The 26317-nt window shown below is 38.4% G+C and overlaps 1 protein-coding gene across 1 annotated transcript in view; it reads left to right on the top strand.

Moving 5' to 3' along the window:
• Nucleotides 1-26317, top strand: part of LOC124252707 (sortilin-like) — an 88103-nt gene that overhangs the window by 16670 nt on the left and 45116 nt on the right. The window contains exons 2-4 of the mRNA XM_046686361.1: nt 8573-8638; nt 25229-25293; nt 26198-26300. Coding sequence (XP_046542317.1) covers nt 8573-8638; nt 25229-25293; nt 26198-26300 — 234 coding nt within the window. The remainder of the gene's footprint in view (nt 1-8572; nt 8639-25228; nt 25294-26197; nt 26301-26317) is intronic.

The following is a 26317-nucleotide window of genomic DNA, read 5'->3' as shown; positions in this document are numbered from 1 at the left end:
AACATGCATGCACGTGCCACGTTCCACGACGTCAGTGGGTTCATCCTTGAGACGTGCAATACGTTGTTGCACGTGCATTCCGGGAAAGAGAAACAGAGCAAATGAATGCCACACAATACTGTCACTTTGGAAAGCTCAACCCCTGCCCTTGCGATCGTTCAAAAAATTAAACGGCTATTGAAACGCATAGCATGCCAAGGCTCACGTCATGAGGCCATTGGGATTTTCCGTGGGGGAATGTCTCAACGACAAGTGGCTGCACATTTCCACTGCCACCGGAACACCATTTCTGCACTGGTGAGACGCTACCAGAACACAAATGATGTCATCGATCGCCATGTTCTAGACGTCCACGTGCAACAACGCCAAGACAGGACAGATTGATAAGGGTGACCCATCTTCGCCACAGGTTTCAGACTGCAGTGATGACTGCCCGAACCATCCCGCCGTATCCACCCCAACACAGTTAGACAACGTTTACGTCATCACGGGATCAGACCACAACGTCCCGCCATACGGCCTATCTTGACACAACGTCATCGACTAGCTTGACGAATGTGGTGCCGAAATCATGTCCGCAGACCCTTGTTTTGATGGAGAAATGTTGTTTTTACAGATGAGTCCAGGTTTAACATTTCCCATAGACGCGTGGGAGAACGTTATGCACAGGCCTGTGTCTTGGAGAGGAATCGCTTTGGTGGTGGTTCCGTGATGATTTGGGGTGGAATAACAGCACGCCAAAGAACTCCTTTGGCGATTGTTCAGGGCAACTTAACTGGTGTGGGCTACATTGATCAGATTCTTCGACCTGTGGCAATTCCTTTTCTGCAACGTCATGGCCCTGGGTTAACATTCCAACAGGACAATTCCCGCCCTCATACGGCAAGGGTTGCTATGGATTTCTTGCAACACCACAACGTTGAATTACTGCCTTGGCCTGCAAATTCACCGGATCTCTCCCCGATAGAGCATGTTTGGGACGATATGGATCGACGTCTTCGCCGTCTTCCTCATCCGCCAGATAACGTCCTTGACCTTGCAACAGAACTTGAGAGAATCTGGCGTGACATCCCACAAGCCTTCCTTGCACGTTTGATAGGCTCTATGCGTCGTCGATGCACTGCTGTTCTCAATGCCGATGGTGGACATACCCGTTATTGAGCTTGTGACATGGTCGTTTGACCCCTGTCCCGCTTGTGGACTCATGACGTCATTGTGATTGACTTTTCAATTGAAATTCTAGCGACTTGTTATGGTCTCATGATTCCTCCATTAAAGTTTATATGTACCTTTGACATTGTTATCGTACTTATCAACTGGGATAATATTTTGACAATGCCCAGTTTCTTTATGTGGCTAGTATATATCCACTTATTTTAAACATTAACAACATTTCATTAAACTGTTTACCACACAACAGCTTTTGTCCATATCTGTAATGTCTACTTGAATATCAGCCTGACCACTGTCAACTCCGTAAGAGGCGACTCAAGGGATTGTGTGGTCAGGCTTGCCGCTGTCAAATAGCTGGAATATTACTGAGTGCGGTGTAAAACTAAACTCACTGTCAACTCCGTAAGAGGCGACTCAAGGGATCGGGTGATCAGGCTTGCCTCTGCCAAATAGCTGGAATATTACTGAGTGCGGTGTAAAACTAAACTCACTGTCATGTCACAGTTGTGATCATGTTCGATTACCTTGCTTGCTCACCAGACAAAGCCCAGCATCCATTATTGCAAACTGAATAGGCATATGTGCTGCAGTTTGATTGACTGATAAATGAAATTTGATCCTGAAAATCGATAAATTTGAAATCTCCAGGTAATGCCACAAGTTACACAATTTCAAGCCATTGGATACAAAAATCTGAAAATATGTTTATGTCCTAAACAAGGACCAGAAATCTTTCAGTTTGTGTGTGAGTAATCGATCACAGGGCAGACAATCCAGTGATCAGCATCATGGGCATTGATCTGGGCATCAATTGGATCACGATGACATGTGTCAACTAAGTCAGCAAGCCTGACCACACGATCCCGTTAATCACCACTTCCGACAAGCATGGGTTACTAAAGATCAATTCTAACCTGGATCATCACGGATTCAGTAGATACAAACCTGTTAATGGGAGACTTGAATAATATCTTAGTGTGTTTACTCAAAACAGAATGAATGGACATTGGCTGAACAGTATTTTACCTTGACATGCCAAACTATAGGTTCAGAGTAGCACAGTTACTACACAGTTTAAGGCTGGTTGGTTGGTTTGTTGTTTAACGCCGCTCTCAGTAATATTCATCATGATTATAGATCTGCGCATTTGGGATGCGATGACGTGTCAACAAAGTCAGCGAGCCTGAGCACCACGATCCTGTTAGTCGCCTGTTACAAGTATGGGTTGCTGAAGATCAGTTGTAACCCAGGTCTTCATGGGTGCTAATAGAAGGTCCTATAGAGTAATGATTATGGTGCAGTGTACTGAAATGTAAAATGCTAATTACTTTGAATAAAAGAACATCATATTTCTGGCCATGAATTCGGTACAATGAATAGTACGATCTTCGGGAAGCCACATACATATACTTTCTGCGTCCTTTCTAGACACTTGTTCATACAAATCACATTTCTGTGTCACGTAAAACCAGGCTGAATAGAAAAGACTCCAAGTTGCCAACATCAGAGAACTTGTTACAGTCAGCAAGTCTCTATGAGACCAGTACTGTAAGGGTCTATTGTCTAAGTAGGAAGAATATGCTTTATGAACCATGGACCCCTATATCTCAAGTCATGCCTGCAACTCGTGGACTAGGTTGTAATTTGATATTTTGTCGTTATGAGATAAAAATATCTCAGAAGTTTAATCTTGATTCATATCATATTAAAGATATGTATGTTATCAACAAAGAGAATATCTTGAAACCTTGCCAGAATCACTTAGTCAAACTACGTTGCTCTAAATGCGTGAGATGTGGCTTGGATATTACTTTAAATATTTCCTAATTGTTTTCATACGTTATGGCTTGTGATTCAAACACACTGTTTAACACACTGATAGCCATGCAATTTTCTTAAGGGTGCCATAGGTTGCTAGATAGATAATTTAGGTGTGCCTTTGTGAAAATTATTGTGTTCATACCTTTTGATGAACCAATTAAACACTAACTCAATTTCAATTTATTGCTTAATAACTCCGTGAACATCACGTAAAGCTGTAAACTTGAAGCAGGATATCCTGAACACTATTATTTTAATGTAATTATAGTTCTGCTTCATTTGTTCTGGACCCATAAACTAACCCACCAACTAGGTTATTGACCAAAAAGGGATTTCCTGTTATGCACACTTGGATACAAACAGGCACACGAATGTTAAAGGGCCACTGATCCAGAGCAATTTCCGTGGACTGGTTGTTGTTTTTGTTATTGTTTTTCTTCAGCGAGTACCCGGATGATATCCCAGAATTCATGACTGGTTTGTTACCTCTGCTTCGCCACCCTAATGCGCAATTGATAGTACAGGGCTCGATTTAAGAGATTTTAACCTACTTGCACCAGGTGCAACCTAAGATAAGAAGCTAGTTGCACTAGTCAAATTCCAGTTGCACTGTTTTTATTGCAATATGTAATATCAGAAATATGCTATTGAATTATTTAGATGTTTTATTCAGAAGTTCATCCACTCAAAAATTGACTTGCGCCTGGTGCAAGTTAGACTAATAACTAGGTTGCACTTTGTAATGTTGGGTTGCACCGGTGCAAGTAGCAAAGCACTAAATCGAGCCCTGTAGTATAAGTATAGACTGATCAACAAAGATGAAATCTTTTTTACTCGATAATCTTATTTTGGTTTTGTTGCAAAATTATGTAGACTTTGATGAATAATTTGGTTTCTTATAAAAAAATGCTGATTTTGATGTAAACTTTTGATTTCATAGTAATGTTGACTTTATAAAACTGTTATCGTAAATGGATGTAGAATTGGATTTAAAAAATAGCTTGACCTTGAATTTGGTGAGAAGCCTGATATAATAGCATTGTTTTGAAAGTAAGGCTAAGTACATGGGGAATCTTGGGGAGAGTAGTGAGCTTGGGTTCACTACTAGTCAATCTGAATGTTTTATTTAATGGCATTATTTTGATAACAAATGAAAACATTTTAAGTTTAACCATCTGCCAGTGGTAAAAAATGTTAGGACTGAAATAACGAAGTCAATGTACGTCTTTATATTTTGTCTTATAATCCTAATTATCCCCCGCAACGCGTTTTGCAGGGGGTATTAAAATGGACTCCGTCCGTATGCGTCGTCCGTGNCGTGCGTCCGTCCGTCCGTCCGTCCGTGCACATTTGTCTTTTCCGGAGCAGAACTCTAAAACCGTTCACGATTTCTTCACCAAACTTGGCACATAGATAGATCTGGTGGTGTACTGGTGCCTTTTGGTCGTTTTGGAATTCTGAATAAAAACATTTTTGGCGTTTCCATGGCAACAAGTATGACCTAGAATGAAATTGGTGGTAGTGCTCTTTTCCGGAGCAGAACTCTAAAACCGTTCAATATTTCTTCACCAAACTTGGCACATAGATAGATCTGGTGATGTACTGGTGCCTTTTGGTAGTTTTGGAATTCTGAATAAAATATTTTTGGCTTTTCCATGGCAACAAGTTTGACTTAGAATGAAATTGGTGGTAGTGCTCTTTTCCGGAGCAGAACTCTAAAGCCGTTCAATGTTTCTTCACCAAACTAGGCACATACATAGATCTGGTGGTGTACTGGTGCCTTTTGGAAGTTTTGGAATCTTGCATAAAATATTTTTGGCATTTCCATGGCAACAAGTTTGACATAGACTGAAATTGGTGATAATGCTCCTTTCTGGAGCAGAACTTTAAAAACCTTTCAATACTCTCCTTCCACTTTTCTTTATACACAATATTTGACATAATCATAACTCGTAGACATAATCATGAAGAGTATTTTGCCATTGTGGGGGATATTGATGACTTTGTCTTCTTGAAGTTCTTGTTAATTTATTATCATATTTGTATGCATTTTGAAACTTAATAAAATGCACACGATCTGCTTATACTTAGTGCATTATAACATGATTGTAATATCTAGACATTTTATTGATTGCCAACGTGTAACATATTTCACACACACGCCCTGAGTGTATATTACCTGTCTCATTACACTTCACGGCAAAAAAAAAATGATTCTGTTGAATGCCATAACAAATTTATAAAATCAAAATGCAAATTTAAAACAGACTAAAGTTATACTATAGCAACAATATCAGGCTATTACCTTGTTCGGGGAATGTATGCCATTCCTCTGCAGCTGAGAAAGTATCCTGTTCCATGTCATGTGTCTTTTAACAGTCTAATATGCGAAAAAGTGATCTATCGTTTCAAGTTTTTCACATTGGTGTATAGTCCCATTGGTCACCCAAGATAGCACACCTGGCAACTAATTGCATGATGTCCGCCATTCTTTAAAAGAAGTAATTTAGTTAGCCAATAATGAGCAATCAATCAATGAATTGCCAGTTAATCCTTTGAAGGAAGGACGTTGTTTTTACAAAGAGACTTTATGACAGGGTGTATTCAGTATAGATTAGTAAATCTACATACATAAACACTACCTTTCAGAGGCCCAGATAAGCTGCGTATCCGGGTAAAATATGCATAGAAAATTTCCAATTACGCATTGAAAAATAATTGTTGTGTACCAATTACGCATTTAAACTGTTACATACGCAAAGAGTTTAAAACAAATGCTTACGGAATATACTTATAAAAATTGCTTGCGTAATGAAAAAGACATCGATTGCTATCAAGATGTACTGTCAGTATAGGATGACTGATTTTTTATGAAATCATTTCCCTTATATTTAAGTTGGTTTTTATTAGGTATGACATAAGGCAGAACATACCTGCTTAGTAAACTTACTCAATGACATAATACTTAGGTGTGTAAAATTACTGAAATACTGCTGGGATACTTTATTACAATCAGACAAGAACTACCAGGGATATTTTCAAATAACGGCATCTGATGGGCATCCACCCTTCCTAATGTCCCACTGATTAGGTTAAAGAAATTCTGCCAGGGTGGATGAGTAGCCTAGTCCCTGTGTCCGTCACGGTCGAGGGAGCAGAGACTGACCAGTTTGCAGCTAGGTTTCGTAATTAGACTGTTGGCTGGAAACAATAATCGCTCGGGATCAGTGGCCCTTTAAGCTTTGAGATTAGAGTGCCACCAATAGACAGTTGGACGGGGTGCCAAAATAGGTTTGGAATTATTTGACTTGGTCAGTCTACGTAAACTGATGCTCAGTATTATTCGTTACACTGCTATACTGAGTCTAACAAACCCTAGTAGAAGGTCGCGTCAGTTAACCTTTTGGACTGACCAATCAGAACACAGCTTACCAAATCGCAAAAGGTAACATTCGCACATACCGTTTCAACCTTTACCTAAAAAACTCGAACGATTCCGAATGCTATTTTCCGCACGATCGCTTCCGAGTGATACATGCAATGAGTAAACAGTCGCTGAAAATAGCGTTTTTGTCAATATTCAAGGATGTCATCTTGCGAAAATATAAGGAAATAGTAACCAAGTCATTAGCAACCCATAAGCGTACATAGTGCAGGTCAAATAGCTGTGTTTTATGCGGATTTTCGTTTGTTGATAGATCAGTGTCAGCGACCAGGAAAGAGAAAATCCCCAAACCGTTTTATAAGTCCCGCCGAACCCTAACAAGTGGTCATTGTCTGATTTGTTAAATCCGTTTGGCCGTCTTGCGTTTGATCGCTCAAAGGTTAGCTGACACGACCTTCTACTAGGTTTTGTTAGACTCAGTATAGCAGTGTAACGAATAATACTGAGCCTAAGTTTACTTAGACTGTTGACTTGGTCAAACCTATCACATTTTCCATTAACTGAATTATGTTGTGTGTTATTTTTATGATGTTAGTCATGCATCCAGGGCACACAGAAAATATTTCATCTGTGCCATTTTCAAATTTATTGTGCCATGACACACAAACGAAGGACTATTTCGATCCCTGTTATCATATACAAAACAAATATTGCTTATTTCACCTGAGTGACTCCTTCTTTGACTTACGACCCTAATGCTTTTGTTAACCCTGGAAACAGCCGTTAGGAAATCCATATTTTACACAGGAAAAGTAAAAAAGATTGATGGATTGAAAAGTTCTGTATATTATGTTGCTATAGCTATTTGTATCTTCTGATTTGATACATATATTTATCATGGAAGTATGTGTCATTCAGACAAGCCATGCCTGTTAAGCAATATTTCTTCTTGGGCTAGTTGTAGTGGTTAGAGCGTCTGCCCGGAGAGTGGAAGGTCGCGGGTTCGATCCCCGACTGCGTCATACCAAAAAGACGTTAAAATATGGTACTTGTTGGTCCCTGCCTGGCGCTCGGCATTAATGGGTACAACATGTACTGGTCGACTCGGAGTCAGTATAATGTGTCTGAGTGGGGTATTCATGCTTCACTGCGGCATGGTATCTCAGTGGGCTAGCACTATAAAACCAGCTTAAGTCTGGGCTAGTACAAGCAGCCGCACATACACATACACACGCATGCACATCATCATATGAGCGAAATATTCTCAAGCACGACGTTCAACCCAATTTCACCTCACCTCACCTCTTCTTGGGCTAAGGTAAACGTGCATAAGTTTGTCATGTTTTAGTGTTTTAAGGTCATGCTTATGTCATGACACACAGTATCACGATTCACTCATATTTGTGAGGCCGGTGGGGTAGCCTAGTGGTTATAGCAATCGCTTGTTATGCCGATGACCCGGGTTCGATTTCCCACATGGGTATAGTGTGTGAAGCCCATTTCTGGTGTCTTCCGTTGTGATATTGCTGGAATATTACTGAAAGTGGCATAAAAAACTAAACTCACTCACTTATTTGTGCTCGCTGAATAATGGTTGACACATGTCATTGGTTCCCAATTACGCAGATCAATGTTCATGGTGTTGATCACTGGATTGTCTCGTCCAGACTTGATTATTTACAGATTGCCGCCATGTAGCTGGAATATTGCTGAGTGCGGCGTAAAACTAAACTCACTCACTCACTCACTTATTTGTGAATTTTTTCAATGAGTGAATACATTTCATACCAAGTGGATGATGTATCACTCCCTGTTTGACGATAATTAAGTTCTTTATGTTGCTTTCAGGTGTATATTAACAGTTAATCTCCTTCCTTCTTCAGTGCTTTAAATATCTTGTCATAATATAGAGTGAATGTGTGTGGGGTGGGGGGGCATTGATCTCGTACATGACATAGGGGGTTTTCAATACTTTGTACTTGCATTTTAGAGGAGACATTCACATTATACCTGCTTGTCCATAAAAATCATCATCACCCCCCATAAATTATGAACCGGTCCTTACCAGTGTTACAAGATGAGTTGCCGTCATGTCGATGGAACGGATGAAAACCAACCAACATGATTTTGCTGTATATTCTGTGTATTCCAAGAGATTGATGCATAGTAAATGTTTTCTTTGCTCTGTTACAGTACACCTTTGAAAACAAGACTCATTTCAACCTGGCAATGGCGTGGGCCAGTGATCACGACGAAGGGGTGAGTATCATGTCTTTTGATAGCCACTGTAACTCTTTCACCTCATCTGTTTGTTACCCGCTATAGTCCGTTTGGCTCAAAAGCGGACCGATGAATTGCAATCTAACTCGAAAACTAATAAACATAACATACTCAATGAAACGCTGATCATAATCAAAACATCATACCAACTCTGTGAGGTTTTGCAGAATTTTTGTCCTAAAAATAAAAAAGTTGTTTAACGAACTATCATTAAAATATTGCCACAGTTCACTGTTTGTTACGAGGGAGGAGTGCAGAGAAAGGGACAGCCAGGTGTTCGAGAAGCACGTTCACAGACAAAGTTATTGATTCATTAACCTGTGCTGTGCCGTCTCTATCCGTTCTCGAACACCTGGCTGTCCCTTTCTCTGCACTCCTCCGTCGTAACAAACAATGAACTGTGTCAATATTTTAATGATAGTTCGTTAAACAACTTTTTTATGTTTAGGACAAAAATTCTGCAAAACGTCACAGAGTGGGTATGATGTTTTGATTATGATCAGCGTTTCATTGAGTATGTTATGTTTATTAGTTTTCGGTTAGATTGCAATTCATCGGTCCGCTTTTGAGCCAAACGGACTATATGTATACTGATGTCTGAGATAAACATGATATCACTATGATAACCTTGACAAGTCAGTTTCAGTGTTGTTAGAGAGTGCATAAACAACTCTGGAACAACTTCCCAGTCACTGTCAGAGAAATCAACTGTAAAGACTTTCAAAAAACCCTAAAAACCCATCTGTTGACAGTATCCCTCCCATAGTCTTTCAAACTTTCTTCTTCAGCGCTGTTGAGCAAATACTCTTTGGAGATGGCGCTACATAAATTCATGATCATTATCATAATCATATCATTATCATACAACTTACAAGTAGACTGTTTACTAAGCATTAGAGCTGCAGAGGAAGAGGAATGGGTATACTGTGAAAAATACCTACACATCAATCTTTAATTTTTATTTTGTAGTTGTATGTTTCACTTTGGTTTAGTATAAGCATTATGAATTGCCTGATAATATAACAAGTCTCTTGATTGGACAAGTCTTCATGCTCAGCCAATCCCTGCCATCAAAATGCTTGTAGCACATACAAAATGAAGGCGGTACAGCTCACACCAAAATTGGGGATCCACCATTTGGGCATTTTGATTATTTGCGCATATTTGATTGCCAAAATATTGTGTTTGCCTTGTTTTATATGCACTTGGTGTATTGAATCAAAATATACCAAATCCAGCGGTCTATATCATATATGTATATCATATCAAAACAATGGTGTACTGTTGCAGCTTGATTTATCAGACTTTATAAAGCATGCATAGGGAATTTGTGATTTTGATATAATGTTTAATTGAAGGACTGATAACAGAGCATCTGCTTGTACAGTAAGTTCCAAAATTTGCTTATCTTTAATATACAGGCTGTCATGTCTAATGTGAAGATAACTAGCCCAAGGCCCTGAATAAGGCTATTGACATGATTGGGCACTGAAATGATAAAAGCATTATTGCCTGTTATTTAGTCCTGTGGGCATAGATATTTTCTCTCATCTTAATAGGCCGAAGAATAAACCTGCAGGGGCTCTGTTTGCCAAACATGCTTTATTAAACTGATTATAGCAGGTTATGGCCAAAGATGGAGAGTCTTACCTCACATTGCTCTATGGGTTCATGTGAATGATGAAATGGAGAGAGGCAGTGTGGAAGGCTAATGCTGAACACATTTGATCACCAGCTAATGATTCTTGGCAAAGATGCAAAGACTGGTTCTATTCTGTTTAACTACTATGAAGTTTTGCTACACATGCTGCTCAAGGTGTCAGAATTAACTAGTCTGATAGTCTGCAGGTCTGTGACTAGTAAAATTCAAGAAGGACTACTACCAATTACATTTCTTACCACTTAGTGGTTAGATAGAAGGCAACGCTGTATCAGATCATTTGGGAGTTACTAAAAATAAACATTCCTTCCTAACCCTGCTAAGCGTGGGGTACCAGTCTAACCCACTGTTCTCCAATCCCTACTGTTCTGTAGCTTGAGGGGAGGTGGGCTAGCCAACTGGTTAAAGTGTTTACTTGTTACCGGAATTCAATTTACTACATGGGAATAATATCACTCTCACTCACTCACTCACTCACTCACTCACTCACTCACTCACTCACTCACTCACTCACTCACTCACTCACTCACTCACTCACTCACTCCACTCACATTGGGAAAGGGTTGTTGGATAGTGTTTGGTTGGTATAAGTACTTATCCTTTTCTTCTGATTCACGCCAGTGGTGTTGTCGTGTGATCACGCCAGTGGTGTTTGTCATGTGATCACGCCAGTGGTGTTGTCATGTGATCCCGCTGAGGTTAGCTTGCTCATACTTCCTGGTGATTTGTTCATCAGTTTGGTTAAACCAGCTGACAACAACACATCCTCATAACCACAGTATTTTGCACTTTCATTTCCCTGTGGGCGGGATTCTGTGGCAGGATCGGCCATGACTGTGGGTTATAGTGGTGTTACGATACGGCAATACAGTATTGTATTGTGACTCCTGTTACAATCCAATTCATTATAAGTTACATTTATGTAAAAATATGTCAATTATAAGTGAAACTGTTCCAGAATCCATTATTTCAGATTCTGTATTATTTCCTGGGTTGGCCATAAACAGGAGAATCTGTAATTTCCCTTAAGCTGATGTTTTCCACCTACAATATCCTATCTTTGCTGTCTGAACAAACAATTCAGGGTTGTGATTTACCTACAGAATAGGAGAAAATATGAACTTACTAAAGAAAAAGGTACTGTATCCGGATATATCATCCACATTATCATGATACTTATATCATTACACCTCTAGTTGTAGTACATACAAACATACATTGTCTTGACTGCAAGTATTTCATCTGTGGTGCAGTGGATAGAGCACATGCCTGGAGAGTGGAAGATACATGGTTTGAATATCAGACTCTGTCATACCAAGACATGAAAAGATGGTACTTGTCAGGGATGTCACGATACGTATGATGAATCATGAATCGATACGTATCATGATATCCATGTCACGATTCGATACGTATCACGATACCTATTTTCGCGGCATTATTGCGTAAATTAAGTTACATTTTGAACATTAATATTTCATATTTTATAATTGTGCATGAAAAGATCAACATTTTTTATTCTCAGAGATTTTAAAGTTCTAATTTCCCATCTTTGTGCATGAAAAATAATCATTTTTAACTCTCATATAGTCATAACATAAAAAAACATGATATAATTGCAAAATGTAAATGATGCATAAACATATTTAGAATGTTTGAAATGTATCGATAATTGAATCGTCTTAGAAAAAGTATCGATGTATCGTGGCATCCCTAATACTTTTTGTTACCCTGCCTAGTCATTGAGAGGAGAAGTCAAGGACTGGTTGACTTGTAGTCAGTATACTGTGTGAGTGTCAATGTTCAACTGCAGCATGGTATATCAAAGTTGAAGAATTATAAAACCAGTTGTAGTCCAGACTGATGCTACCATAGACAGGGCTCCAGATAATTTTTCAACATCAGGAGTCCGTACTCCATATTTTTTGACTACATGAGTACTGGAAAACCTTAAGAGTACATTTAGAGTACTGAGTGGAATTTAATGGCGTATCAGTAGTCTTGTGTTTCGTTTCATATATGCACCACAACAATGATAGTCTTGTGTAAACAGGTCAATAAACAATAAACCAATATTTTTTTCAGATAAATACGTCTGTAAATGATTCTGAGACCATACACCATTGCTGTGGTGCGTACCTGCTACGTTTTCTAAATTATTTGCTACCGTATCATGCATATTTTGTATCCGTACATACGCCGATCCGGCCCTTATCTGGAGCCCTGATAGACAGATGCATGTGTAAGCATGCTACTTTTAAGTACAGTAATCTTTGATGTAGAATCCCATATTGTGGGTGAATATTGTTTTGTGCCTCAGTTATAGTATACCATATGCAAGTAATAATTCCTCAATCCATGGTTGATTGGTTGGTTGTTGTTTAACACCGTACTCAGCAATATTCCAGCTATATGGTGGCAGTCTGTAAATAATCGCGTCTGGACCAGACAATCCAGTGATCAACAGCATGAGCATCGATCTGTCACAATTGGGATACGATCACATGTGTCAGACCATGATGCCCTGTAATGATGTACACTTTTATGGACAAAAAAACCCACATTTCTTGAGGGTACAGGATCGAGCCTAAAACGAGGTCACAGACTCACACGTTCACCAGTCTGATATTGGTTTTAATCGACTTTTACTGAAAGTATAATGTATTAGAATTCATACTGGATCAGGAATCCAGAAAACGGTACCGGTACATTGCCTAGGAAGGAATAGACACTGCTACTAGTGTGGTCGTCAGAGACTACTGAAAATCTAAATGGGCTAGTTGTTTTCTCCCTAATTGGAGATTGTTGATGTGACTGTCATTAGCCTATGTTAAAGTGGGAGATATTATCACTTTATAAATTTGCTGAATGGGACCATTGCTGATTGTATGTAATTGTTCTCCATCAACCGTTGGTTTTGTTAGTCCTGACTCAATTCCAAAATACTTCTGAAACATAAGACTAAAAGCGCTCACCATGCTTATGCTGACATTAATAGAAAAGTTATGGAAAGCACCTTGTATACCTGTTTGTAAAACACTTTGAGACCATTCTCTCGATTCTCTCATATTCAGAGATCGAAATACTGCTTAATTTGCATGCCATCGAACTAGTGCTTAATTTGTGTGCAATATTGAAATGGCATGGATGATATGTTTTCAATGTACCCTGGTGCCACGACTAAATTTAAACAAATTATACTTCACAATGATTCATTTAATAGAAAATGCGATACACTTAACAAACACAAATGATTCCAAACTTATTTTGGCACCCCATCAAACTGTTTATTGGTGGTGCTCTCGATCTCCCAGCTTAGCATAGGCGTGTCTGTGCCAGTGCACATGACTCTGACAGGAAATCTCGTTGTGGATGATGACATAGTTTGTGGGTTAACTGATAGGTCCGGGACAAATTAAGTGGAACTATTCTGGTTAGTCTTGATAGTGTTTAGGAAATCCGTCCCTCAAGTTTACAGGCTTACAAGATGTTTACTGATTTATCAGAAAGACAACAATAAATTGAAATGTCATGTTGGTTGTGATGGTTCAAGTTTAATTGGATAATCAAAAGGTATGGGCACACTTACTTTCATAAAAGGTAAATGTGAATGATCTATCTGGTGCCCCATGGCCCCCTTCGAAAAAAATTGCATTTCTGTCCCTGATATTACAACTGATAATCTGTGGTGTCGTGGCACATAAGCTATGGTAACATAAACAAGTCTGGTGGTCAAATTTAAGTGGTGGATTTGGCATCACACAGGGACCACAAAACAAGCCATTTGCATTCATGCTTAATTTGAATACATACAGGACACAGTGTTTTAACCTGTGGAGATCCAGGTTAGAATTGGCCTTCAGTAACCCATGCTTGTCGTAAGAGGAGACTGACTTGGTTGACACATGTCATCATATCCCAACTGCATACGATGCTCATGATGTCGATCACTGGATTGTCTGGTCCAGACTCGATTATTTACGGACCGCCGCCATATTGCTGGAATATTGGTGAGTGCGGCGTTAAACAACAAACCAACCAGCCGCAGTATTTTACATCTGATAAATGAAAGTTCTGAATATTTGTAATTAAGTTAGGGAAAAAACAATAGCAGATAGGAAAGATGTGGGGGAGATGTATGGTTCGCCTCGTACCTCTATTTTGACAGTATACTGTCTGTAGGGATGTTGATATACTGTCTGTTGATACGTCAGCCAGCTGTTGCAATGTATCAGTCCCAGGATATATTTCATATATTGATCAGAACATATTACATATTTTAGTATAGCAATAACAGTTGTGTAGACAATGTAGCTGTCCATTCCCTATAGATGGAGTCTATTGTATTAATTGGAATGAATGTTTGTGATTTATGCTTAGATTCACATAGCTGATGTGCTCAGATATTAAACTCTGCTGCTCTCAATATTTTTTTATCAGCCTCAGTGCAGTTTGCTGTATTTTTTGGCCTGAGTGTGATAAACATGGTGTCATTGTATGAATTTAAGTAGCTGTCAGGATGGCAAGAGTAACCAGTGCATGTTTTAATTAAGTCGATCCTTACATGGGTGGTTATAATTGTGAATATAACAACCGTTGTGTAAGTATAGTGACAGTATAGTATATACTGGTGGGATCAATTAGAAAATAGAACAGTGTCAAGTCGTGTACCGATCCGTCGAATTTCTGATTTCAGAGTAGTAAAATGCATTCGACGGATCAGCACTGTGATCTTAGCTATCAATTATTTATCAAAACATCGGATCATAACAAAAAAAAGACACAAGGGGTTTTGGATGGTTTGACTCTCTATATTTTTGTACTTTTGTACAGTTTATATCTTTGCATACTCATATGATACAATGAGAAATTGATGAATTAAATATGTTTTGACTCTCTATATTCTTTTACTTTTGTACAAAATTGAAATTGATGCATTAAATAAATGCATTCATAAGGAGAAATATATAGTTCGTGATGTTCAAACTTCTCGAGTAGTAATTTAGACTTGGCACATAAACCTGGGAGTATAATAATGTAAGGTATACAAAGTCGCACGGTAGGGATTAAACTCTAATCTCAAATATCTTTGTTATAAAAATTGCTTAACACAAGGTAAGGTTTTTCATTTTGGTTGGCTAGTGGTCCTACAAACTTAACAAAAAAAAATGGATGCTTTGTATAATATTCTGATAGATACTTTTGTCCGCTCTCCTCATACCTAGGAGTGAGTGAGTGAGTGAGTTGAGTTTTACGCCGCACTCAGCAATATTCCAGCTATATGGCGGCGGTCTGTAAATAATCGAGTCTGGACCAGACAATCCACTGATCAACAGCATGAGCATCGATCTGCGCAATTTGGAACCGATGACATGTGTCAACCAAGTCAGCGAAACTGACCACCCGATCCCGTTAGTCGCCTCTTACGACAAGATAGTCGCCTTTTTATGGCAAGCACATGGGTTGCTGAAGACCTATTCTACCCCGGATCTCATACCTAGGACATACAAGGAGGACATGGAACTCGTCTTAATCTGTGTTTCTACAGAACGGGCAGAGCGATGCATCAGGGTCAGGGTTTTTAGCCCGCCATAAATTTTGTATACAGAAATTATGAGCACTACATCTGAACTTTGAAAGTGCTCTATGGAGCTTACCTATATCCTGTGCAAGCCACGTCCATCCAAAGCCATAACTGAATAGTAATTTGCCTAACATATGATACTCAGTTCGATGTCAGCCATCAAAAAGTCTTCACCGGAATCTGTTCTTGTTCATTAAAAAAAACATGCATAGTCTAATCCAATACAAGCCGACCCCTTAATTAATGAACTTAGACTCTCCCAGTATGTTAACACAGTTTGAAATTCGACTGATTAGCACAGAACCACTCAAGCATGATTCGACGGATCGGCACTGTTGGCTGTTCAAATTTGACGGATTAGGCCGTAACCCAGTGTCATAAGACTCGTCTCTTTGAGGGGCAGTGGGGTAGCATAGTGGTTAAAGCGTTCGCTTGTCAACCTGAAGACCTGGGTTCGATTCCCCACATGGGTACAGTGTGTGAAATGTATTTCAGGTGTCCCCCACCGTGTTATTGCTGGAATATTGCTAAAAGCGTTGTATGTATACGTTCTTATGTTCTTGTCACGGTATGTCAAAGGGAAGGAACTCTACTGTAGTGGTGTACATAATGGTTCCTTTCAGTAGTCCGTACATTTCACTATCCGAATGTTTTTGATGAAAAAAATGGAAGTGTTCGAATTAACGCACTGTACATGAATAATGGCAAGATGGCAAGCATCAAGAGTCATATCATGGCAACACATGTTTTTCACATGATAGATTGGTTGTTTCTGGCATTTACATCTTTAGTAAAGTCCATGATAGTGGGTGCACTGCTGAGGGTTTGTCAAGTTCCCAGTGTCTTGATATGTTTCAAGAGTTTCAAAACTTAACTGTGAACTCTATATTTTCATGCAAGTTACACCAGCAGCTAACACAGGTAATGATTTCCTGGTTAACATAGAAACAATTTCACCATTAAGGCCTAAAAAAAAAAAAAGCTTGTGGTTCGGATTTCCCGACCGACCCTAAATATTCCCGCCGAGCCTAACAATTTTACTCACCACATAATAAATTAAATCTATTTTCTGACACATGAGTAATGAAAAAATATTTTGCAAAAAAACCCCAAAACCTACCTACCTACCCTAGTTCTGAAATGTAGGAAATCGGAACCACAACATTTATTTTTTTGGGCCTAAGCTGGTTGTTACGGGTACTTGAACAAAAATTGATAGATCAGAACCAAATTCATTGTTTGCTGTAGAAATTATGATATCAACAAAACCTAGGCACATATGAACAGAAAACAATTGGAAAAGAAATATAGAGTGTGTCCCTGTGTTTCTGAAAGTTTGGATGCATTTTTAGGAAAAATGTCATATTTAGTACCACTTAAAATTAAAAGTAAACACTATGCAATCGTTTGCTTCACGATGTTATATTATGTTCTCTTTCTTTCGGTTGGGGAATTCACATCTATTTTTTACTAACTCTTTTGAGCATGCATAGTGTTGCATCACTTGTGGAATAGCGTGTTCTTCACGTAACATTTCTCTGAGATCCCCGTTTTGTAACCTAAATCTAAATTAAATAGTTTGAGTCCCTGGACCCCTAAAATTAATAGCCATTGTAAAACCCAGTTTATAAGTGATATAAAGTAAGTTTCACTATCAACCAAACTGGTAGATATTAACAGTGGTCATTTACGGTCATTTACAGCCCACATAAAAGACAGATTCAAATTTAATGAGCAATAAAATCAGCCAATAGACACTGGTCTCCAGAAGATAACCTATATAGAACTTTGTGTCTGGGCAGTTCCTCATGAAATAATGCCAAGTTTACAGACAGTAGCCTCATCGATCAATATGAAGACTTGAAGAACACTAGCATCTACGCACATACTCGCATCATCGATCTGAAACAGTCTCTGGTGGTTTAATATAGTAGAATCTGATGAATTGAGTTGTCTGTTCTGTAATAGGTAATAACAACTGTGTGGTAGGATTCATATTTAATTTGTCACCTAAAAGCGTTGAGTTGTAAATGTTACTTATAGTGGTGGTCTGATTAATTGAAATAATCGAGGACTTGTGGCAATGACTAAACAACCAAGCAATCGATCATGTTTTCTCATAATGGAACTCAAACAATTTTGGAACACTTGTTTGCATTAACAATATTTTTCACAAGGTTTGTTTTGTCTTTTACGTTTCATAAGCACTACAAGCTAGTTCTAAGTCATGATTGAAGTTATCTTAACGACTTCAGGATATATGTTCCTAACATACTAGTCACCCTTTAAAGATGGGAAATTTGCAAATGCATTTTGTGCAATTTGCGAAAAAAAAACGCGAAAGAGCTACATGTTTTTTCTTTATTTTTGTGTGTGCATTAACAAACAACCAGGAAAATTTGATAAATGACGCTAACCAATTATCTCCGATGATTGATTTATTGTAATGAACCAATCATCAATTATGAGATTTTAACCAATTCCCAAAACTAGTACTTAAACACATCATGGTAAATTTCTGTAAGCTTCATGATGTACTTTAATCATTACTCAAGGTTTCGATTAGAGGCTGTTACCTTTTCTGCACATAATCCTCTTCATTATTATGTCTGCACAAAATCATTGTCTCAGACAAACAGAAGCATTGTAGAGAACTTTATATTAGTGTACCAACGATGGGTCTGAGCAGATCAGTAGTCACGCATTGAAATTATGAATGTCATGCTCGAATAGACACTGGGCCTTGATTAAACTCTAGAGATAAAAGAGTCTATAAAAGATATATGTACCCGGATATTCTGATATTCCACTAGCTCTGTCACAAGTTTATCATGTTTATTAGCCATGGACAAGAACTACAAGCAGGACAGTATGAAGGTTCTATTATTGTCCTCCTTGTGTAGTAACAGTAGAGTTCAGACTCCTGAAAGCAGGGGCTCCTTTCACGAAGCAACCTTTACTAAGGTTAACCTTAACTCCCATTCTTTAACATTGCACTAAGGTTACCTTAGTGACTTACACTTTAGTGCAATGTTAAAGAATGGGAGTTAAGGTTAACCTTAGTAAAGGTTGCTTCGTGAAAGGAGCCCCTGGTTAGCTCTAGTCCTCAGCCCAGAGGGTTGTACCAACTCTCTGTGGCCACCTCATGTACTACCAGTGTGGTTTCAAAGGTGAAACTCCTTTTAAATTGCATGACGGTTGTTGTGGGGAATTAGTTAAGCACATGAAGTTTTAATTACAGTTTTATTTACAGGAATGGAATAATTCAATGCTTCAAGAATTCGAACACGCACACGTAGTAGGAGACATTATACTAACTTTGGGCTCCTTTCATGAAGCAACCTTTACTAAGGTTAACCTTAACTCCCATTCTTTAACATTGCACTAAGGTTACCTCAGTGACTTACGATCACCTTAGTGCTTTGTGAAAGGAGCCCCAGGTCATAAAAGTTTCATTGGACTTGAAGAATAATTCATGCATTTTAGAGTGTGTCCATGTATGTTATCACTCGTCCCATTATCACAGTTGGGACGAGATAAAATTCGTCAAATGTCCCATACTAATGGTTGGATGAGACTGTGAGTAGAGCCAGGATAACCCACAGTATAACGTGTTGATCTACTCACTAATTATGTCAGTTTGAGGTATATCAGGAGCTCAGACACTGTGCTGCAGCAAATTGTATTGACACCACTGTCTGGACAATTGATTGTCAAGTTAGCCTTGCGTGACTCACCATTCATTGATCAGTCCTGATGATCTATTGATCAGTTTTAAAATACAAGGTGATACAGAACCAGCACATGTTGCATCTTTGTTCTGTTAGTGATGCACCATGGCTGTACTCATAGACTGTACTCATAGACTGTACTCAGAGACTGTACAGCTGCCTATTTTTTAAAAATTTTTTATCACTTTATTTCTTTTTGAGAGGTACAGGGTGTTACATGATTATAGACGCAATCAAGTGAATAGTGTGAGATACATGTACATATAATATAATAAACGTTAAGTATTTGTTTTTTTGTTTGTTTCTTGTCTAACACTGCACTCAGCAATACGATGATGTGTGTCAACTAAGTCAGTCTGACCATTATGACAAGCAGGGGTTACTTAGGAGATAAACGTACTGTGTTTGGAAATTCAGTGTTCACGAATAGCCTCTGACCCTCTGACAAATCTGGCAGATTCGAAAAAGGTCTGATAGAAGTCTACAACCCCTCAGCCCCAGTGTCTGACTGTATATTTCACAACGACTTTGACCGAAATTGTTATATGTGACATGTGACACTTGTTTGCTGTTTGTAAATCTTATACTTGTTAATAATTTAATGCCAGTTATAACAAATGTTAAACCTGATATGTGTGTTTAATTTTATTCTTTGGGTCCTGTGAATTTTCAATGGGTCAGAGAGACACCTGAAACTTACAGGACCCACTGTCCTGTTACTTTGAAACGCCATTCGTGAACACTGGAAATTAGATGAATATTAGACCGAATTGATAGTCTCTAAATTTCATTTGAAGCCAAACAAACAAATTATTCAACCTTTAAGTACTAATTTGAATGGTCCATACAGGAAATATAAAGGTCCTGTTAAGTCGTGAAATAGTGTTGTGTAGTGTAAGATTTAATAAGTGCTTCAATAACAGGAACTATATACCTCTTGTTGATAATTTAGTACAATGAACATCATTGTGCATCCCTTGGAGTAATCTGTCTCACAGTCCCTGAACCACATTATTTTCCCTACTGCCTATCCCTCTCTGCAATGCTAAAGCCCTAAATGAAGCAAGTCTAGATTTCCTCAGGTTCAGGTACTGAATCTCCCATCTGACTGGGGCTCCTTTTCAATTTAAATGGGATTATTTGTTACTATCAAAATTAGATATATTCAGAGACTATAAGTCCTATACTTCAATATACATCAGTGCTAATTCATATGCTTCAACACACAATAGTATTAATTCATATACTTCATTGTACAACAGTATTAATTCATATGCTTCAACACAGAACAGTATTAATTCATATACTTCAACACACAACAGTTATAATTCATATACTTCAACATACAACAGTATTAATTGATATACTTCAACACACAACAGTAATAATTCATATACTTCCACAGACAACAGTAATAATTCATATACTTCCACAGACAACAGTACGAATTTAAATGTTTCAACATACAATAGGATTAATTCATATACTTCAACAATGACTTACAGCAGTCCTAGCACTTTCATTGCTTTGTGAGATAGTGGTTCTTGACACTTAGACGATTGTTGCTAAGGGGTTTGAGACAAGGGATCCCTCAGTCTTAAGCTTTTGATTTTGATGTAATTATTACACAATCACAAGTTTACTAGACCAGGCAGAGTTTTACTTGATTTGGACTTTTAATGAGTGGCTCAAGTCACAGGCTATCTTACATCAAGGTGATTGATTGGACTTCTCACAGTCCAAAAATGAAACATACAACTTTATGGATGACAACTTCTTGTCTATTGCATAGAGCGATGTTTCCATGTAGATTCTTACACCATTATCAAGCTAAAAGTTGCTAAAAGTTTTGAGGACCAAACTTTGCCGTAAACATCATTTTCAAGATTTGGATGCAGTAATTATATCCCCGCTATGAAGTAACGGGGGTATATAGCGTTCATTCTGTCCTTCCGTCCGTCCTTCCGTCTGTCCGTCCCGAAAGTTTGTCCGCGAGCATATCTCTTAAAGTTTACATGCTAGGTTCACCAAACTTGACACATGTTAATCATTACCCATTGATGTGCCTTTTGCTATTTTAAATATTTTTCAGAATTTTGTTTTTTTTGCTGTTTCCATGGAAACACGACTTAGGGCCAAATGTGTTTGATTGTTTTGTCCGGAGCATATCTCTTAAAGTTTACATGCTAGGTTCACCAAACTTCACACACATGTTAATCATTACCCATTGATGTGCCTTTTGCTACTTTAAATTTTTTTCAGAATTTTGTTTTTTTGCTGTTTCCACGGAAACACAACTTAGTGCCAAATGTGTTTGATTGTTTTGTCTGGAGCATATCTCTTAAAGTTTACATGCTAGGTTCACCAAACTTCACACACATGTAAATCATTACCCATTGATGTGCCTTTTGCTATTTTAAAGTTTTTTCAGAATTTGTTTTGTTGTTTCCATGGAAACATGACTTAGTGCAAAATGTGTTTGATGGTTACCTGGCCACAGCATATCATCGAAACTATACATGCTAGGTTCACCAAACTTAATACACAAGTTAATCATGACCCACAGATATGCCATGTGCTAAAAAATAACAATCTTCATCTACGTCCACTTCATTGTGTGCAACATGAGACAGTCAAGTTCAATTGTATGTCAGGTTCCACGGAAAACACAAAAAAATAATGTTTCCATAAATTATTACTGTAATCAGTACATGGCAAAACTATTATCTAACATGTATATAAAGTTTAGTAGAGTCAAGGAGAAAGTCTTGTGAGCTGCTGATCCATGTCACATGATATATATCAGTATCAGTCATTGCCATGTCCCAAAGTGGGAAGCGGGGGTATGTGAGCTGTGCTCACTTCTACACTTGTTATACAATCACCACCTTACTGGACCAAACAAAATGTCACTTGATTTGGATTTGGGATGAGCAACTTAAGTCACAAACTGCCTTCATCTGTTATACATCTTTTTAACACTGATATGCAGTGAATACAAACATGACAATGGTTAAAAAATAATCGCTGGTAAGGAGTGTCGTTTCAGCCTGTATACTGACCCAGGTAGCTTGCTCAGTGTACCACTGTGAGACATGCCTCAGTAATCACGGTAACATAGATCCCTGGTGAGGTACATTTACCGACCTTGCACACATGAATCACGAGGAAAAGCTGTATTAAATGGCAGTGTTTTTATTCCATGTTACCATGCCGACTGTATTGTAATCATGAGAAGAGATTAATGTGGCTTACTAGTGTTAAAACTGTTTTACATCATGCTGAATTAGGACAAGCTGACAGTGATGTATCTGACCGTGAATGACATGACCTGCCAGAGTTTTGTACCACAGACTAATGGTCCATAGTATTATCAGTCATCTTAATTTTTTTATGAGCTGATGGACACAACACTGTGCATCTGTGAAAATATTATCCTCTGTCTTATGAAAGTCATAAGTCATAATGATATAGTCATATTTTATGTTATTGTATGTAGGGGAGGTTAGGTTGCCTAGTTGTTAAAGCGTTTGCTTGCCATGACGAAGACCGGGTTTGATTCCCCACATGGTACAATGTGTAAAGCCAATTTCTAGTGTCCCCCATCGTGATATTGATGAAATTTTGCTAAAAGTGGCGTAAAAGTATGCTCACTGTTTTATGTGAAGAAATGTCCCAAGTTGACATATGATTGTGGATGCAGATAATATCTGTCAATGTTCCTGAATGTTCCTGAATTTGAACAGTCTTAATGGCCATTTTGTCCTGTATATTCCTGCATTTCAGTGTAATATTTCTCCCGTGTACCATATTTATCTTGTAGGGAAGCTCAGAAACCTGTCAGTTTCCCAACTGCATATCATGTACATTAAACTATGTTTATAACTAAGGTGAGGTGAAATTGGGTTTAACGTGGTGTTTGCGAATATTTCGCTCATATGACGACGTGCATGCATATGTGTGCGGCTGCTTGTACTAGCCCAGACTTAAGCTGGTTCTACAGTGCTAGCCCACTGAGATACCATGCCGCAGTGAAGCATGAATACCCCACTCACACACATTATACTGACTCCGAGCCGACCAGTCCTTGTTGTACCCATTAATGCCGAGCGCCAGGCAGGGACCAACAAGTACCATATTTTAATTTCTTTTGGTATGACGCGGTCGGGGATCGAACCCGCGACCTTCCTCTCTTCGGGCGAACGCTCTAACCACTACACCATGGAGGCGGTCGTTTATAACTAATATACTTATAATAATAATATAATAATAATACTTTATTGCCTGACAAAGGAATTTGTTTTACAACAGTGAGACACAGCATGGTTAAAAAAAATTAAGCACAGAAACACGATCACCTTAAACACACAAATAAACAGGATGAGAAGAATAACAAGTGTGTACTGTTAGGGACTAGTAGACAAATGCATTTAAAATTGTGGCTAAGTCTAACATTCATTTAAAAGTTTAATGCTAACAGGTATAAAAGATGTTTGGGACCTTTTTGTGCGAACTTTAGGGACGAGGAATCTACGTCCAGATGGTAAAAGTTTAAAACAAGAATGTAAATCATGAGACGGGTCGGATATAATTTTGTTCGCAGACATTAAATCACGATTCTCATACATATAACAAAGGGGGTTAAAATTCATGCTGACAATTTTTGAACAGGTGGTTACAACTTTTTGGAGTTTGTCTTTGTTTTGGAGAGAAAGGGCACCAAACCAACATTGAACAGAGAACAGTAAAATAGATTGGATACAGCTGTTATAGAAAACATTCAAAATGGTATTGTCAATGTTAAAAGATCTGAGCCTTCTCATAAAATACATCTGTTGTTGACATTTCTTGTATATATAGCCACGGCATTTTGAGAGAAAGTGAGTTTACTGTCTATGGAAGTTCAGAGATATTTGTAATCCGTGACAGTCTCTATAGTTTCACCATGAATTTGCAGAGGGGAACAGTTTGAATTTTGCCTAAAGTCAATGATCATTTCTTTGGTTTTTCTAGTGTTGAGCTGAAGGAAGTTTCTGCTACACCATGTTGTGAATTTGTTGACTTCAGACCGATAACCTTCTTCAGATGAACGGACTGATGTAATGATCTGTCATTTGTCCTGGCCACTTATGGACAATTCATAATTTATGACTAGTGGGGTGATGATGATTTTTATTCAGAAACATGTACAAAGTAATGACTCCCCCTAAAATTTATGTATGAAGTAAGTGACCCTTCCCTTCATGTTATGTACAAAATCAATGATCCTCCTCTCTTCCCATAATTTTTAAGCATGAATTTTTCATATTTTTATGAACAAAATTGCTGCCCCCACACACACACACACACACACACACACCCACACACCACTCCACCACCCCAAAAACAACCCCCAAAATACCAAGAAAACCCAAACAAACTAAATTGTGTGGTCCCTTTGAGTTCGATATAACTGGAGTTAGCTATAGTTGAAGCCATATTAGTGTTATTTATCCTAAAATATTTTGTCATACACCAGTTTAAACATGTTGCAGTACTTTATGTACAGGTCACAGAGGATATCACTCATATGTGTCTTGTTTATATGTTCACAGATGCTGATTGTGGTAACAACTGAAGTGATTCTCATGATGTTTGCTACGTCCAATGTCTGGAGGAGGTTTGTTCGGCTTTCTTCAGGGTTGTTAGGGTGGAGGGGTAGCCAAGTGGTTAAAGCGTTTGCTCGCCACGCCAATTCCTGATTCGTGTGAAGCCCATTTCTGGTGTCACACAACATGATATAGCTGGAATATTGCTAAAAGCGGTGTAAAACTAAACTCACTCACTAAGTGTTCAGGGTTGATAGCTCAACTGGTAGTATTTGAATAATGGCATGATGATGTACATCAAGATTCATGTCATGGTAACCATGGTAACACTGTTTTTTACATGATTGATTGATTGTTTCTGGCATTTACATCTTTAGTGAAGTCCTGGATGATTGGTATACTGCTGACCAAGCAGAATCGTAATAAACTCTATGTTGGTATTCACCCGTGAAGATCCGGGTTAGAGTTGATCTTCAGTAGACCATGCTTGTCGTAAGAGGCGAATAACGGGATCGGATGGTCAGGCTCGCTGACTTGGTTGACACATGTCATCATATCCCAATTGCGCAGATCGATGCTCATGTTGTTGATCACTGGATTGTCTGGTCCAGACTTGATTATTTACAGACCACCGCCATATAGCTGGAATATTGCTGAGTGCGGCGTAAAACTTAACTCACTCAATATGTTGGTATTCAGTATGGTTGCAACAAATACACTGTGAGGTGGATATAATGTATATCACAGAAATTGGGTAATGAATATGAATGAAACAGAGCACAGTCAACAGGGTACCAACTGTATTCACTAGAATGTCTTGTCTTTCTCCAATCATTCCCATATGCCCATAAAATTTCTTGGACTCATTCACACCGTGAAAATATTCCCCCATGGATATAACATCTGTTTGATGTAATATTGAAAATAATATATTTTTCTTTTCTTTCCAAGCACATTAAATTATTTTGTTTCCAGCACTGACTATGGTCGCACATGGACCAATATTGACGACCAGATCCAGAAGTCAGTGATCAGAAAGGACAATGGATTGCAGAGGAATCCCCATTCAGCAGCTTGGGTAAGTGCTAACAAGAC

The sequence above is a fragment of the Haliotis rubra genome, unplaced genomic scaffold (assembly GCF_003918875.1).
Source record: "Haliotis rubra isolate DU_JTF1 unplaced genomic scaffold, ASM391887v1 Scf521, whole genome shotgun sequence".
Classification (NCBI taxonomy): domain Eukaryota; kingdom Metazoa; phylum Mollusca; class Gastropoda; order Lepetellida; family Haliotidae; genus Haliotis; species Haliotis rubra.
Note: the sequence above shows the minus strand (reverse complement) of the source record. Positions and strands in the feature narration are given on the sequence as shown.